General features: G+C 38.5%; 1 protein-coding gene across 1 annotated transcript; it reads right to left on the bottom strand.

The window, feature by feature from the left end:
• Positions 1 to 879: 879 nt before the first annotated feature.
• On the bottom strand, positions 880 to 13,075 carry LOC131458641 (smoothelin-like protein 2). The gene is made up of 14 exons (XM_058627839.1): positions 13,068 to 13,075; positions 12,870 to 13,014; positions 6,319 to 6,370; positions 6,089 to 6,229; positions 5,623 to 5,766; positions 5,374 to 5,532; positions 4,660 to 4,854; positions 4,390 to 4,548; positions 4,239 to 4,301; positions 4,062 to 4,119; positions 2,895 to 3,020; positions 2,692 to 2,806; positions 2,284 to 2,435; positions 880 to 1,331 (listed from the first exon to the last, which is right to left on the bottom strand). Exons 1-14 carry the CDS (start codon positions 13,073 to 13,075, stop codon positions 1,205 to 1,207), a joined length of 1,644 nt encoding a protein of 547 aa, XP_058483822.1. The 3' UTR covers positions 880 to 1,204.
• Positions 13,076 to 18,747: the final 5,672 nt, after the last annotated feature.

The raw sequence follows: 18,747 nt of genomic DNA on the forward strand, positions 1-18,747 counted from the left end.
GTTCACTGTCGTCTGCTTTGTCGGCGAAGAAATGTTGATGTCTAGCTAAATAAAAGCACCATCATTTAAATTTGAATTTGAATTTCACTGCAAAACAATCTCACGATCGTGATTTTTTGACAGCAAACTAATAAATAAAGATTCACACAAAAAACACTGAGTGCTTATCTGTCTGTTACAATTAAAATGGTATTTTGTATATATGCCATTTTGCAGTAAATACAGTCCACCAGTAGATGGCAATGTACACACACTGAAGCTATATTTTAATTATTCTTACATTATCTGACAGTTTGTAGGAAAATATTTTCACTGAGTAGAATTTTTAATTACTGATTATTTATGTCTGTAACATTTCACAAAAGCTGTGTAAAATGATCAGTCTCATCTCTAAACATCTTATATTATCTGACAAACAACCCCACAAATTATTCATTCTAATGTAATATTACACATAGAACAGCAGGGAATTTTCCTAACTGAGTGATTGAAAAGATCAATACTAGGTATAACTGCTTTTAAAATCACTTCAAGCTGTAATATTTGTTTTGTTGATAAACTAATCAAGGTTTTCTTGTCCGTGTGCTTCATGTGTACTGTATTGTACACAACTACAATTTGCCTCAATTATGAAAGAACATGTAGGTCATGAGATATTAGAAAGTAGCTCTCTCTCAAGATTTCACAGACAGGTAAAGCTGCAACTAATGATTATTTTACTAACTGATTAATGTATCGATTATGTTCTCGATTAATCTATAAGTTGTTTGGTACATTAAGTTTGAATGATTTCTTTGTTTTATGGAGCAAATAAACCAGAAAATATTGACATTTAAGAAGCTGAAAAAGTATTTACACAAAAGTTAATGTTCAACAACAGTTGCTACAAACTATATTTTTTATTTTAACTTTGTCATTTTTTGGAAAATCACACAAAGCTTCTTTTTTTGTTGTTGTAAATACAGCGTCATTCACACACTGCACATCACACGCCGTAAGACACTACACTTTAATAAATCTGTTTTTATCTACAAATACTACAGGGGAAACGGGTGACCACACACACACACACACACACACACGTACAGTATAAAACTCATCACATGTGATTTAACAGTTTTTCCTATTATCATTGGCTGGTTTTCAACTTATATCCAAGTGTTCACAACACACTGTGGTTAAAAACGTCTGCTCTGATACAGAGTCATTCAAACGTCTTCAGGTGGCTGTAGAGGGACTGGACGTACGTAAACACACACATGGGGTCCGGCTTGTCCCCCATGTCCAGCATGTCCTCCACCTCGATCAGACGGAGACAGTCCGCCTGCTCCCTGGAACACACAAAGAAAATAAATAAAAAAGAATGAAGTTAATCCTAGTGGTGTGTCTAATTGTTAACAAAATAAATAAATAAATTCTATCATTATGTATTAAAAATGTATTTTAGCCACTTCATAAAATGCTCACAAAAAAAATCCACGCATAATTAAATCTACAACATCTTGCGAACATGTTTGTCGCTTTATTTTGCTGCTAGAAATCGTTTTCCAACTGGAAATTAAAGATTGTAAACTGCTGACTCTCTTGTACCAAACTCCATAGAGAAAATCAGCGTTTTAAGCTCACAACTACACAGGAGCTGTTGGTCTACCACTGCCTCGTTTGGTAAGTTTGTGCCACTGAGTTAAATGCAAATAAAGGATTTTAAACATCAGAATCTCTAATAATAACACATTTGAACTTACTAATGGAGGCAGCAGTGTATTAAGAACTCCTCTGTGTGCTGTGAAAATTGCAAATTTTCTCTATGGACTTTGGTGTGGACGAGTGGAAGAGTGACGGGTTTAAAGACTTTCGTTTCCAGTCAGAAAAAGTTAAAGCAGCAAACATATTCTTAAGATATTGTAGACTCAAGCATTTGTTTTTAGCTTAAATCTGTTTTATTTTCTTCATAAACATGCTTTTCTTCTGCTGGCTGACTTGAATTTCACGCCATGAGATTGATTTCAAACTGTTTTTATTCATGTCTATTATTCCTAATGTTGTGACTCAGTAATTCCCTTTCTGGCAAACATAATTTGAAATGTTTTAATGTTGGTTTTAGTCACACTGAAGCATCCCACAGCTCAGCTTTTAAACCAACTGGGGATTTGATGCTCAGTTTCTCCCATTTCTTGTGTTTACAAGTCGAACAAACCGTGTTACCATCTGGAAACATTGATTTCTTCAGCGTAATCTCTGCACACACAGACACAGACACACACAGTCACTCAGCCTGCTTACTCTGCAGTGGTGAAAGCCAGCGACAGGTTGTGTTTGCGGTTTGTGGGGTCCAGCGTGTTGTAATCAAACTCCAGAGGGAAGAAGGAGTGAACCAGAGCACAGAAAGCCATCCCGTCACTCCAGCTGGACGAGAAGTTCTGAATGTCAATGTTCTGAGAAGAAGATGAAGAAAAGAATCACATTTGATTAAATGCGATTACAATTTCAAGCAAGGCCGCAGGTAAAAAAGGATTAAAACATTTAAAAACCATTATAAGAGGAAAAGATAGAAACTAAAAATGTAATTATACTGCAGGGAATAGTTAAGCAGAGGATCATGATGAAGGAAAACATCAGAGAACATCAGAAACATAATAATCTGACAGTGTCATGTGATTTTAAATATTAGGGGATATGCTGCTCTCATACCTGATAGCCAATGGTTTTCGAGCGGCACCACTCCAGTAGAATCTGTTTGATGCCGCTGGCACTGGACATACCGAAACTCTGAGAGCGCTTCAGTTTAGGCTTCGGGTCTTTAGGCCTGTTCAAGACAAACACACGTCACTCTTTCACAAAAAATGTCTTTTATATGTGAGATTATTATTATTAAGTATTGTGGTTACACTGACTTGGTCGGCTCTGAGTTCATCCTCTCAAAAAGAGCCCGTTTGGCCTGAGCCCCGTTAGCGCGGGGAAGTGTCTGTGATTTCATGAGATCCTGTTTAAACTCAACAGATGCTGGTTTGTTCATTTTCCTGCAGAGACACATCAAGAACATGAGCTCCAAATATCAGTGAAATAAAAGTTCCTATGTGGGCTGTAAAGAGACAGAATGAGGCTTTAGGGAAAGGGTTTTAAATAAGCAAGCCAACCCAGTTCGGCTAAGCTGTCAATCAAAGATGCAGAGATGTTCTAGAGTCCATGTCTGCAGAAGTTACCAAGAGAATTTAGCCACAAATGATAGAATTTAGTGACATTAAATTACATTACATTACATGTCATTTAGCAGACGCTTTTATCCAAAGCAACGTATAAGGGAATCGAGTACAACCTGCCAGGGGTGGAGTTGAACTTGCGACCATGACAAATTATAGTTTTCAGTTTTCAGTGACAAAATACAGAATATAGTGACAAATTATAGAATTTCGTGACAAATTACAGAATTTTTTTAACGACAAATTATAGAATTTAGCATGTGACAAATGTTAGAATTTAGAAACACAATAAAGAATTTAGCGACAAAATATAGAATATAATTACAAATGATAGAATTTAGTGGCAAAATATAGAATTTAGCACCAAAAATATGGAATTTAGTGACAAATTATAGAATTTGGCAAAAATATATAGAATTTGGCAAACAAATATAGAATTTAGCGACAAAAAATATAGAATCTAGCAACAAAACATGGAATTTAATGACAAATTATAGAACAACAACTGTCCAGAAATTAACTGTCTAGCTTCAAATTTAGCAGAAGTTGTGCATATCGTGAATTTAAGCTCAACTTTCTCTGCCATGTTTTTCAAAGGTATACGTACTTCCAGCTTGTTATTGTTATTAAATTGTTTTAAAACTAGAAAAAATCATTAATTGATGGCTATCATGACAAATTAAATACCCTGTTTTTAAAGATGCAGTGCATCTTAAATGGAAATTCTGTGGACTCGCTCTACAATGGTTTGAATGTAAAGAACATTTGTTATTATTTAAAAGTGACATACTACAGCTTTAATGGCAATGAGGACAATTTACAGACTGTAGCTTTAAAGCAGGATCTGTGGCGATGACTTACTTGTCCAGACTTGGTGAGAAACCGGATTTTATGATTGATTTGGAGGGAAGTAACTTTTCTGCGGGGAAAAAGAGAAATTGAATGTGTATTTGATTCACAGATCACAGAAACTAAAGCACACAGATGAAAAAAGTTGCATGCTTCAGTCAACTGGGATTAATGTAAGGATAATTTCACCTGCAGACTGAGGGAAACTCACACTTCTCTTCAGACTCGGACTCTGTGTTTTCAGAACTGGTGCTGAATGAGTGAGACGTGAAAAATAAACAAGCATCAAAGATAAAAGATACATCATCGAAATCAAGAAATGTCAGCTCTCTGCACTCACCCCGCTTAAAGGGATATTCCCCAGGTTTTGCTATTGAGTCCTGTGATGCTGACACAGTCACAGACTGAGCTGATGTAGCTGCTGCTGATGATGATGAAGACTCTGTGTTGGGTTTGCACATGGCAGAGAGAGGCAACAGTGGCTTAGGTTCACCGACGTCTAATGAAAAGAAAAAAGAAAATACACATAAAGATCATTCTTCTATACTTCGTGACAAATTAACACGTCATAATAAAACCAAAAGCACCATTGTCGTTGCCGTGAACTCACCACGTCTGAATGGATATTCTCTGTGTTTCATTGTCGGGGAGTCTGGCACTGAAGGATTCAGAGCAGAACCAGGACTCGTGTCAGATTTAGCTGGAGCAGACGTCTCAGAGCTGCTTCTGGTCACAGCCGTGAGGGGAAAATGTGACTGAGACCCAGAACCTGGTTGATCCTGAGAGACTTTCACTCCAGACACGGCTGCTCAAGAGGAAACAGTCAGGGAGAAAAGTAGAAAGTGACAATGAAATTAACTGTCAAGTTAAATGATAAAGGATTCATTGTTTGTCTGAGTGATTTCAGCTCCTTTCATATGATTATTTTCTGGCTTCTTTGCTTCTCCGACAGTAAACTTAATATATTTGTTTTTTTTGGACAGAGCAAGACAATTGAAGATCACATTATATGGGGGGTTTGGAAACACTGATTTCAAGTTAGTTGGTTGACTTAGGGTTAGTAAAAATAATCAACACAATAATCAATAGTGAACATTGAAGTTAGTTGCAGCCCTAAAACAAAACAAATACTAATCATACAATTGTGTGACAGTGTGGCTGATGATAAATATTACTGGAAAGTGAAAAGGTTCCATTTCTGTTTGCTGTTTGTGACAATGTACAGTTTTAAATGTAATATAGAGAAAGTTTTTTCACCAAAGTATCTTTAAATCTGTCATCTTTAAAAAGTGGGTTCTCTATCATCAGTTTGGGAAACACTGACCTCTAGTGGACAAACTCTCTCCTGCCTCCACCGTGGAAGCCTCAGCTGTTTTTGTCACTGAAGATGTAGACTGAGCAGGTTTGGTTGTAGGCGGAGCCTCGGGAGTGGGTTTGGTTGTCATGGCAGTGACAGGCAGATGTGGCTTAGGTTCATCAACATCTTAATATGAAAAAAAATCATAATGTAAAGGGTCTTTAAAATGGAGTAGACTCGGAATAAATATACAGCTGTGTGGCGGGCTCCACTCACCAGCAGAGGGCTCCACTGGAGTTTCTTTCGTTGCTTTGGAAATGGAGGCAGGAGCCTGGTGAAGAGATGGAGCTTCAGAGCTGACCTTCATCACTGCAGTGAGAGGAAGATGAGGTTTGGTCAGAGGACCTGGTGTTTCCTGGTCTGAAAGAGAACATGAGGATTGGAGTTTTTCCACATATTTGATGATCGAATGATCAGGGACAGTGAAGGCAACATTTTGTCCTTGTTTTGTAACACACCAGGGTTTATTCACACTACAATATGTGTGTAGGTAGTAAGGTAGACAGGTCGCAAGGTAGGATGGTAGTTAGGTTGGTACCTACCTACTAGGTCAATAGATTATTTTTAATGAGGTAGGTAGGGAAGTAGGTAGGTAGGTAAAGAGGGAGGAAGTTAGGTAGGTGGATAAGAATGTAGTTTGGTATGTAGGTAGATTTGGAGATAGGTTGGCAGGTAGACTGACCAGGTGCTCTGGGCGTTTCCTGTGTGTGAATCGTGGCAGACTCTGTCTCTGGGTTTGGTTTTGTGACGGCAGTGAGAGGCTGGTGAGACTGAGGAACAGCTTCAGGCGCCTGTGCCGCGTCACAGTCGACTGGTGAACATTCTGTGAAAACAGAGACGGAGGTGAGTTCAGCGCAGCGTCACCTCACTTGTGTGAAACTCTTCACGACATCAGCCTGTCTTGGTTCTTACCATTCTCTTGCGCAGCGGCAGTGAACTTTCTCTCTCCTTTAGTGTCTGCTCCCTGCTCGGACAAGACAAGAGGTCTCATCATTTCCAGAAACAATTCATAAACAAGGTCATGCACGAACGACTGAGGCCAAACAGCAATGAGTAAAGTGTAAAAAGTTAATGGATGACTGATGTGATAAAGCCCAAGTATGCACACAGAGATCCCGTCTGTCCACTTAACATCAGCGTGATGTGAATTACAGTCAATAAAAGCATCATCATTAATGCATGAGGAGTAGTTATCTTGTCTGAGGCGTCTTTGACTAGAGTGGTTTACTGGGCTTTCTGTGCAGGCATTTGGAAGATCATGAATTATTTATGACTATTTATTGGTAACAGAAGCATAAAAGGTTTATTTCAGTGTTGTGTGTTTACTCAGCTGTTGTGATTTTCTTGCAAATGTACAAATCTGGAAGTCGATTCGTTTGTTAGCTCGGGGAGGTACAGTGGGTGAGTTCTGCATCACATCCAGCTGACTTTTCTATTTGTGCATCAGCCTCAGCAACATCGATCTTCTCACAACAACAAAGAGACTTGTTTTGTCTTTCACACCGCCGCATGCCACAGAGATGAAAAATAAATAAATCTCCTCTTCTTTTTTATCATCCGGGGTAAATCTGTGTGTACTTTGTGTGTTCGCTTCCCTGCATGAGTGCGTTCCTCAGCTGTTAACAGCTGAAAGCCTCTGCTTTAGTGACAGCTGGGGCCAACAAACCCATGTTCCCAGAGAGAGCCTATTTTAGATTCTGCAATCAGTCTCTTTGCGAGAGTTTCCGCTCCACTCTTCTTACACCCCAATATAGCCCCAAATGGATGCTTTGGAAATCAGGGTGTTAGCCTGCGCAGCTTAGACAGACAGTGCCTAACTAAGTATAAATCAGCCAAAGCTTTGGTCTGCATTTGACTCCCCTCCCCTCCCCTCCCTCCCTCCATCCCTCTGGCTTTTTTTGCTTTCCAGAGAGCCACAATTTAGTCGTCACAGTCCGTCTGTCAACTCGTCGCCAGGAGGGAGATAAGCTCCGCAGGGATGTGTGGACTCCACAGGAGTTGATGTAGGATTCCACAGTCTGACCCTGCTAATCCCTTCAACCTCTGCCTTACCTCCATGTCACTGTGGCTCCATAGAAACACACAAACAAACCGTGGCTGGATACTGACACACACAGGCATGTCCCCAGCCTACCTATCTATGTTCCACCAAACTTCATTCCTAGGTCCTCCTGATCAATCATCTCAATTCAATCATACATACTTACCTACCTACCTACCTACCTACCTTCCTATCTATCTTCCTAACTTCTACTGTCCGTCCATCCACCCACCTACCTTCAACATTCTTATATCCTCCATCTTCAATGATCCCTTTTCTTGGTTTTAGGGCATAATATTTTACAAACATTACTTACACCCATTAAATAACCTTAATCCATGTTTAACCCAGGTAGAAAATATAAATAACTAGTGCCAAATGTATTGTAATGTACAATATAATTAGAAAAACTAAAATAAACAAGAATAAATTAAGAAATGTTCAAATACTTCCAGGTAAGGTGATGTCACTTCCTCTTACTATACATTTCCTGTTCACCCAGGTCACTTCCTCTTCTTCATCATTCCACCTGAGAGTCACACGCTCCCAAACTAAGAACCTGAAACTTTGACTGGACTGCTGTAAGTTGTTCATTTCTGTTTTAATTTTGATTCTAAATCCTTAGAATCCTTTTTGAAAGCTTTTTTTTGTTAGTATTTGTATGCTAGCCAATTGTCTTTACATTGTTAGCATGTGTATGTTAGCCAATTATCTGTTTTGTTTAGCATTTGTATGTTAGCCAATTAGCTTTTTATTTGTTAGCATTTCCTGTTGACATTGGCTTGTTTAAATGGATTTTACATTATTTTACACACGCAACAATGTTTATTTAGAGATTAATTGATTGACTTGGTTAATTACAGCACCCACTGCTCTGCATGTTTTTAGATGTCGCCTTGCTCCGACACACCTGACACACCTGGCACTGTGAAACTGAAGCACTGTTTGCCAATTAGCTTTTATAAATGGATGTTATGCTCTTTACATACACAGTTTACAGTGTTTATTTGGAGATGAATGATTCATTGTTGGATTTACTGATGGTAGCTAAACTCCATTTTACTATTTAGTAATTGTTAAATATTATGAACATACACAGATTTCATTTAAAAGGTTGTACAACTGGGATATTAATTATACCTTTTGTTTTTAAAGGAGCATTGTGATGGTCAACTAACCCCAAGAACATGGAGAAAGGACATACCCTAACATAGATTGTGGTAGGACGATTGTGGTAGTATTATTCAAACTGGAAAAGTTCACATCACAAGAACTGATTTGTTTTTTTGTGGTTGCTTATATTACTTTATCGATACATTATTTAAACTGTGTTCTGTGTTGTCCTTACTTTGCACATTGAGATCCCAAATGATTCTACACATCCAAGTCAGTAATTTGTTAACCTATTTATCATTCATGTTGAAATAGGACTTGTTGCACATGGTTCTCAAACTGTGGTGCATGTACCACCAGTGGGACGTGAGCTTCCTCTGGTGGTACTTGGAGGAAAATCAGAAATACTGTTCTACTATATGTATGTGAGCAGAGTGGAGCTGAGGAATCTTTGACCAAAGTGCATAGAAAATTAAATAATTAGTCACTTCATCTCTTGCGCTATGTTAATCTAATTTCACTATACCAGTGTGAAGTATACTGTATGTGAGGATGGAGCAAGTTCTTATTGGGAATGAATCTGCCTCCTGTGAAGTCTGTAGGTGACTTGCTCGACTAATTTACACCACTGTATTTCAACGTTGGTGATAATTGTGTTCAAGAGCTCAATATTTTCTTAGGTGGTACTTGGTATAAAAAGTTTGAGAACAGACCTAAATAACCTATTCTCCTAGATGGAAGGTAGCTAGTAGCTAAATATGGTACATAGCAACTGTTTTTCTGTAATAAAATACAAACACTATATAGATTTGACTAAATGTTTAGATTTATCTCAGTTTATGATTTATGTTGCATTATAAATATGCTTTTTCTTGTGAAGTAAATATTAGAACAAGCACTTTTACATGATGGAATCTTGCTATAATTTTAAGATCACAATGCTTCTGAACAGTAGTTTGTTACTTTTTTTTTAAACTCTAGACTGGCCCCCTCTTGCCCAGACTAATTGCCCATTCACTTATAGGTAATTTAAGTTTGACACCTGATCTAAAATCATTGCATTGGCTTCAGCTTGGTAAAAACAAACATAAAAAATGAGATTAAGAAATTCCAAACATTTTCAGATTAGACTTGGACTTCACATTTAGTTTCTCAGGCTAAAAATGGCAGCAGGTTTTACAAATATAAATAAGAAGTACTATATTATAAAACAGTTGATTTTGTAAAGCAGTCTTGAACGTGGCATCCTTCCAGTTTTGTCGCCAATTCTTCAATGAGGAGAAGGATAATCACTCAAGCTTGTCAAATGATGGAGCGCAGTATTAACTGAAGAACCATGGGGGGGGGGGGGGGTTTAACTGTTGTACGCCAGTTGGGGTCTGATGTGCTGGAAAAGACGGGTGGATTTAGCAGTGAGGAATGTTGACAGGGGTGTGTGTTTCGACGTGACAGCTGGTTGTGCCCCTCGGGGACTGGGACGAAGAAGCAAATTTCAACTTTCCATTCGGATATTTGAGAGCTAAGTTGGCTGCGACGGGTGATTCCTGCACGAGTATAAAGGACAGGGATTTATTTATGTGCTGTCAGAGTTTGCGTGTGGGTTACATCATTAAGAGGGAAAAACAATAATAGAGAAACAGGTGTAATGTCATGTGGTGAAGCTGTTAATTAGACTTAATTAAAGACCAGGGATTGAAAATGAATTGATGAGTTGCCTCAGTTGCGGTCTGTTCATGTTCACACTGCTTCTAAGAAACGGCAGAGGGGTGAAGTCAGTGAAGAGCAAGCAGACACTCGGTCCAAATCACAGACCCAAAAATACATGTGACCTTTGGAGGACCTGCTGTTATAAAAGAGGGTCATAAGCAGAGGAGGGAGGTGGAGGAAAGTGTGTGTAAATATGAAGGTGTGGCAGCGGCGTGGCTTTTAAATTCATTCATATAAGGATATATACAGCTATTGGTTACATTTAATTTTATTATATCGATACTAAATCAATATTGTGACGTAAGGCAAGATGTGTTTAATTTAATATTAAAACATTCATATGGCATCTGAAATTTCCATTATTTAAAGCTAATTACTAAAGTATAGAGTATTGATACCAGTCAAATATGTATGTTAATTCAATATTTATGGATACATTCTGTAACAAAGCTCTATAACAAACCCACTTCAATTTTAAGCCTGATATATTGTCAGCAGAATTTGACCACATTTATGGGCAATTTCATTGTCACACTTGAACCACAGATGTAATCTAAAATTTAATTAAACTATATTTTAATGCTCAAGCTTAAAAATAAAACTTAATGAGCTCAAACAGCCTGTGTCCAGCTTTAAATCCAAGATGCTTTGAGATATATCTTATAAATTCTAGGATATATTTCTCATTCGTACGTGATAATATCTAATAACACTTGTGGCAGATAATGTAGAGTGTTTTAAATAACCACCCCATAGTGATTATACTTATTTTAGACAAACATACTCTAGAGGGCTCAGATTCAAGCTGGGGGCCCTCGCCACAATCTAGCCTGAATCCTAGCGACCTTCTCACACAGAGGTTTTTATAGACCAGGTAGTCTCAGTCCCTGAGCGTAAAGGAGTGTATGTTTAACATGTGCAGAAAATATGTGGGTACATAAACATCGATGCCGTTTTCGGTCGAAGCATGTACCAGTCGTGTTGGCATGAGCGGGATGGATGATCTATTGTGACGTTTAAAGGCAGTTTAAGCTCATGGTTTAAACACCGAGTGCAGTGTGACATTACAAGGATAAAACCAAACGTGACAGAGCTGTGGTTCTCAAACTTTTTATACCAAGTACCACCTGAGAAGATATTGAGCTCCAAGTGTCATTAAATACAGTGGTGAAAATAGGCCGAGCAAAGTCCGCTATGGACTTTTCACAGGAGGTAGATTTATTTCCAATAAGAACTTACTCTTATCCTCCTCTTCCTCATATATACTTCGCACACTGGTATAGTGAAATTAGAGATAAGGTGACAATATTTTTTTTGCTCCATTTTCTACACACAACTGTCACATAGCCTGGTGTATATACAGAACAGTACTGTATTTCTGATTTTCCTCCAAGCACCACCAGACGAAGCTCGCCACGTACCACTTGTGGTACACGCACCAGTTTGTGAACCATGTTCGCTAGAGAAAATAAAGACGTACAAGGTCGTATAAAGGGACCCGGTTGCGTCACGTGAAGCATGAGGACGGGTTGGGTTCGCTGGAGTAATGTGTAACACTTTGGCTCCGTTTAAAAGAAAAGCAGATATTTGCACGGCAGCAGCAGCTGAATCATTCATTTCAATGAGGTCACCGTGGTGATGTAATGTGGGTCAAGGGGGCTCAAATTAAACCACGTTTCAATTTCCTTTCGAAGAGCAATTTGGCATCACGTGGCTATGCTCCCTTCCTGGTGTATTATATAGCAATGAGACTGAGCTAATTCTATTTATAATACAGAAATGATTGTAATTGAAAGGGGGAGTTTATTTAGGTTCAGGTGAATAAAGTCTGAACTTTTCCTCACACCCTGTGCATTAACCTTTATTAATCTATTCATGACTTTTAGTGGTGATATGACTACTGTATCATTAATGTTGATCATATAGTTCAAGTGTGGTTGTATGATGTACTGATGCATAATAATCAGGTGGTTATGGTGGCTCACTCTCAGAGAACAACACGACACAACAGCTCTCTCCCTGCAGTAAAGTCCATAGAGAAAACTTTCAGTAAGTTCAAATTTTGGGTATTTGTGACTTTACTATTTGAAAAGCCTTGTTTAGATTAATTTCAAGAAACAAACTTGCCATATGAGGCAGCAGTAGACAACCAGCTTCTCTATTCCAGCAAGCTGAATTTGCTGAGTTGAGTGAGCACTTTACAAACTTTAGTTTCCACTTGGAAAATGGTGAGAATAGAATAGAATAGAAATACTTTATTCATCCCAAAGGGGAAATTGTTAGGACATAGCAGCAATACAAGAAAATATTATCAACGTAAAATGTACAACAGTGGGAAAAAAATAGTGCAATAATAGAGGAATGGCATACCGTATGTCATGGAGAGCAAATGTGCATTGTGCAAGTGCGCAGTCTTTTTATTTTTATTTTTTTTTTATTACAGAGTTATAAGTCCTGATGGCAGGAATGACTTCCTGAGAAAATGGTAATGCAGTCTTCAGATATCATGGACTTTATGATGAATATTTTGGTAAGTGAGCGTTTTGATATTGAATTGCTATAATCATGATTCTTTTGGGAGGGAAAACTAAAGAATACTCACATTGATGTCACTTTGTCTCTTTGCTCTCCATGGAGGGGCAGAGGTGGTGTTTCTGGCAACAGCAGCAGCATAGCTGGATCCTTCACTGCACACGGACAGCTCCGATAATGTGGACGTGGACCGACTCGAGAGACTTTCCTCTGACCTTCCAGAATAAAGCAAATGCCTCTTCTCTTCCTGGATCTGGCCACTTGATACTTGCACATGTCCATTCTCTATACTCTCCCCCACAACCTTGCGCTTCACTTCGGTGTGACTCCTCTCCACTTTTACTCCAACGAGACCCTCCACCAGGCAGCTGAGGGCCTCCAGCTTCGCCCTGAGCTGCAGGTTCTCCTCCTCCAGACGGGCCACCGCCACGGCCAAGGGTCCATTGGAAACGCACAGCTCGTCGATCCTCTGCTCTATGCGTTGTTTGAAGGCACTTACATCCACGTGTACTTCCCGTATGGCGGCCTGCACCGTGGTCTTGAACTGATCGTGAGCCTTGCTAACCGCAACACCCTGAGAACCTTCTGTAGCTACATCCATGGCTTTTCTTCTTCTAACAACCTTCACTACTTGGTAACAAAACCTTACTTCTCGTCTTCAGTTGGTTCCTTAAAAGAGTTCCTGACCTAAATAACTTTGTACTCTTATAATGTTTTGTCTCAGAGATATCCGTGTGGTTCCATGCCAGCTTTCCAGCAAAGTTGACGATGCAAATGTCTGGGGTCACAAGACACCTCGACCGCAACGCTTCAGAGTCCCATCATGCTCCATGGAGGACGTCTCTCAACGTGCGTCTTCTCTTTCTCTCTCCTCTCATCTGGTCAAAGCAAGAGCGCTTGTTATTAATAAGCAACAGAGAACCCATGCACAATGTCATCCTGGTGAAAAGAGGGTTATGAGCAGATCAGGTTCTTGGTGTGTGTGTGTGTGAGGGCTGAGGAGGGATCAAACTAACCTTTCAGAGGGATCCAGTAGAAGTGTCAGAGGTGCTCTTTGGAGGAGCATCTACTCTTGTGTCTCCTAGACGTTTCCCCCTGCTGCTCCTGCTGCCTCTGCCCACTGTGTTTAAAGCTATTTGTGTCTCCTGTGCTTGGGAGCAACAGGTTCACCACTGTATTTTGGGACGTAACGAGGAGGGGGCCTAAAACAAATCAAATAGGGAGGGGGAGGAGGAGACGGGAATATTTGATTATTTTTGTGTCTTTGATGTTGCTAAATGAGTGAAGTCACACCAGGTGGTCGTTCGACATGGAAAAATGGAGCAATTTGAATATTTTGGATTTTATTAAGGAAGCACAATATCGGCACATATTGGCTTTAAAATGTAATGGGATATCAGCACAATCCCCAAGATCCCCTGATATGATTAATGAATAAAACTGTACACCATAGATGCTAATACCTCCAACTTCTGTGTGTATCCTCTACAACAGTTTTTTGTTTATTTTGAACAATGAAGAAACTATTTGTTTTTTTAAATAAAAACTGTTGTATCAGTTAATTGCCCGAGCACTCCTGAAATATTGGCAAATAGTCCAATATTGTGCATCCCTAGTTTTTATTCAAATATTTGGTTCAAGTAACTTCCACACAGTCGGTGTTAAGTTAAAACTATTATTTAAGCCATTTTCAAGATTGAGTTTACCAGGCACTGTATTCTCAGGACAGGTTACATCGTGAAAAATGTCAAAACATAAGTTAATGTTAATTTTCCACACAGCTGAATTTTTTTCACATGTCCGGCAGGAAATTGTCGACACACTGGGAAGAATCTCCAGAGGATCGAGGCGAGGATGAGTTCTCCACATTTGCCTCTGCTGCATTCTCACAGGAGCTCACTGGGACATGATTTAGATATTTTTCTGGAGAGAATCCGACATTTGATTTTTCACGTACAGCCCCACATACAGGACAATCTGAACTGCAGTGCAGGTCTGAATCCAGGTGTGTAAATTCTCACAATCTGTTGTAATGTTACTTTTATAGTTAAAATGTCACATTTTCACATCAAATCTTTTTTTATATAAACTGTATATATTTGCTTGGCACTTCTTTACATCATCTGCATTCTTAATTCACTTATTTGAAGAATTATTTGTCTTAATGTTTTTGACTGAGTAAGATTTGATGCACTTCTAATTATTTATAATGTATTTGTGAGCAAATACAGAGACATTCTGAATGTCTGAAAGGTTTCAGTTAACAGCTTTTGCCTCTGAATTATGACTAATGTCTGTTACACCTGTTGACAAACACACAAAAAAGACATTAAATCATATTTTAAATATCTGTTTAAAACTTCATTTTGTCTTGCAGGTTGAAGTAAATTTTTCTAAGCAATACTGATAAATAAAACAGACCGGTTTATTGTGTTAAGAGACTAGCATTGAAATTAAAACAACACTTTTAGTCTTAAAGGAATACTTCACTGATTTGCATTTATCTTTGTATTACTAGAATAGGGGTAGTATTTTTGAAAAATGTTGCTTCCCAACCTCAGTTTCCCCCGAGTGTCACTGGTGGGAACGTAACGTAATTAAAATCGCTACAAAAGTGCCACGGTGTGGATGTGACTTCACGGTGCAAGTGAACAATGAACGCAACCAGACAATACAGACACCAAAAAAATGCATTAGAGGGAGGAAAAAAAGCTGATTTTTCTTTTAACACAAAAAACAAGATTGTCTTTTCATATGCATATTGAACACACATGGACAAAAATCAAAGCATTGAACGCTCCCTCGTAACCATGGCACTGCCAGCAGGTGGCACTGTGCCCTTGACTTAGTTTTCATGTGCTGATGATTTTGAACCAGTCTGAGGAAAGTGGTTAGTGATTCTATAACATCCTCAGAGTGTGGGTTAAATGTTTGAAAGACTTCTTAAAATCTCTGACCTGGATGAGAAAAATATCAAAAAAAGTTTTTATCCAGCTCAGTGGAAAAGAGCATTCCTGTCAGGTTCTGAGGTCAGAGGTTAAATTCTTTTAAAGAACAATTTTAAAGTTCAATGTGGTAATGTTAATTTTCTTAAGTTCAATATTCAGTGTAAACAGTCAAAAGCTGTAAGAAAACATGGAGACCTGTAGGAGCAGGTGGCTCAGTGGATAAGAACACTGCTGTTAAGTTCTCATGTCATATGTTTGTATCATAGGGTTTGTGGCACGTTTGGTTCAACAACTGTGGTGTTGTCCTGGTCCACAAGGGGGCAGACTCGACTGTTCTTAACAGGTTTGAGCATGTGAGAGAGAGAGAGTAAAAAAGAGGAGGGGCTGAGTGAATTGGAATATGGAATAAGATTAGAAATAGGAATACATTAGAGTAGGAGCACTGATGAGTAGGGCTGGGTTGCCCGGCCGCTCCCAGTGTCTAGTTTAAGTTATATTATTCAATAACACAGATTATAAAAATGTTTGTGGCATGTTTTTTGGTCATATTTTGCATATGGAGGAAAAACATGCTATACACTCGAACAAGTGTTGCTGCTAATCACTGACATGTCACAGACTGTAATAATTCAACACAAAAATATAGTTTAAATGTAGTATATTGGTTATAATTCACATATTCAGTGGAATTTAAAGGGTTAAAATCTTTAAAGATTATTTAGTATTTGATATCAATAATTAGGTCAGATGTAGGTGAAAAATGCATAACATTTTTTATAGCTCATTTTAAAAGAAAACCACATATTTTGTGCTCAGTGGAATGAGTGTGTGTATTTGACACTGCACTGACCTTATTAATGATACCAAATGCTAATTAATTTTTAAAGATTTAAACCCTTTAAATGCCAGGTTTTTGTCATGATGCCACCATGTTTTTAGATAAAACATCAACAGAAAATGTGAGTTATTTTCAACATAATTTTTTTCTTGTTGAATTATTACAGCCTGGGATATGTCGGTGATTAGCAGCAACACTTGTGACAGTGCCATATAGTGGAAATAACACGTTTTTCCCCATGCTGAACATGTCTATAAACACCGCCATCTGGTGGAGGATAATAAGAATGATCACTTCGAAGGCAAAAGCGCAGATTTACACCCAGATATGATAAAACGCATGCATTCTGCTTTAATGGAAGCGAGATGAAAATTTGCAGTTTGAATGGGTTTCACTTTTCACGTATACAAATATACAGTGTATTGTAGAATTAAAATGCATGCCCTTTGAACACAGCCAAAATTATAAAAAGTCGAAGAATGAAAAGTGTGTAAAATACGCACAACAGTCCCTAAGGATTATTTCTCAAATTGATTTTTTTAAAAGTTGAACAATCTGCAGTGTCCTTCATGTTTCCAGGAGGACGTTGAAAACTGTAACACAACATGAGTTTTCCTACTGTGAGAACAAATGATAGTTCTCATTAGTTTGTGATGAGAAAACCTTGTGAGAACTATGTCAACATAAACTAAACTGTTCATATAAACTGGCAAAATGTCCGAGTATAGTATGTGGACAAAAAACGTGCAGGCATAAACCGTGAAAAGAGCAACAAGAAAAAACTTCAATTTATTGTCACAACATTTATTGTTGATTACTTTTAGACAAAGCGCTAAAACTGGATCATTTGGGAAGCTTTTATAAGAAGAGGGCGAGAAAGCACGTCCAGCAGGTGGCAGCATTTCCTATAGGTGGTGTTTTTTTTTTTCTGTTTTAGCAAAAATGTTTTGAAGTAACCATTTCATTTTTCTTTTATTTGTCCAGCGAGGACATGAACGTTGATGAATCCAAGATGGAGCTGCTCCTGCACAAGGACACACTGATTTAAAGGCCATGGTATACTCTCTCCGTGACTTGGTACATTCCACTCCTCCCCCTCTGTGTCGATCTATTTGGAATGTTCCACTTCCCTTGTCGGAGCTTCTTTCACGCGGAGACGGAAACAGGAAGAGGACGATGAGCAGCGGGAACAAATACGTGGTAACTGTTGCTAAAAATGATCCACACATTTCTTAGATTCTCTGTTGACGCCCTGTTCACACCTGCTGTTAACATCCGAACACAGGTGTTCAGATTACACCTGCTACTGCTAATGTGACGTCACTGTTCCACAGCAAACATACGATCATGGTCATACGTGTGTTTTCAATGCAACTGTTCAAAAAAAACGGACTTAGCTTTAAATATACAATTATATAGTATGACGTCAGCAACTGCCTTCATACTGTCAAAAAATGTCCAAATATAAACTCAAAAATGTCCTAGTGTATTATGTCAACAAAAAGTTAAAATAAACTGTCCAAATATAAACTGTCCGAATTGTCAAACAATGTCCTAGTATGTCAACAAAAAATGTCAATATATCATTAAAACTGTTAAGAATGAGTATCTAGTCTGGCCAATTTAATAGAAGTATAGTAGAATCAGAATAAAAGTGTCCGTGTTGATGTGGACCAATATATAGTTGACAATAAAAACGTTTGAATGTAGTTTACTGGCATTTCTTCACTCATTTACTGCAATGACCACATTTGAACACTTTAAACTGGATACTACTTTGTCTCATCATGTCTCATGACTGAAGACCTACAAACAGCTGCAGTTAAAGGCACAGTTCATGTGTTTTCAAGCATCGTTGAATGAGGTCATTATCATCAGAATTTAGGGCAATAAGAAACAAGCCATGACTTTACAGTGAAGAGTAGAAAGACACATGACACACATGTGACAATGACAGCAAACTTTGTCTGCAGCTGACTGTCACTGTCACTAAATACATCAGAATCCTCTGTTAAATATTGAGATTTTAGAAATGTTTTCAGGATTTTTAAAGTCTTTGTAACTGATCTACAGCATTGTTTTGACCAGGACCAGGACCATGAGCCGGCAGGAGCAGGAGGACCTGGAGGACGCGGAGGACGCGGAGGAGCAGCGCCGACAGG

The sequence above is a fragment of the Solea solea genome, chromosome 4 (assembly GCF_958295425.1).
Source record: "Solea solea chromosome 4, fSolSol10.1, whole genome shotgun sequence".
Classification (NCBI taxonomy): Eukaryota; Metazoa; Chordata; class Actinopteri; order Pleuronectiformes; family Soleidae; genus Solea; species Solea solea.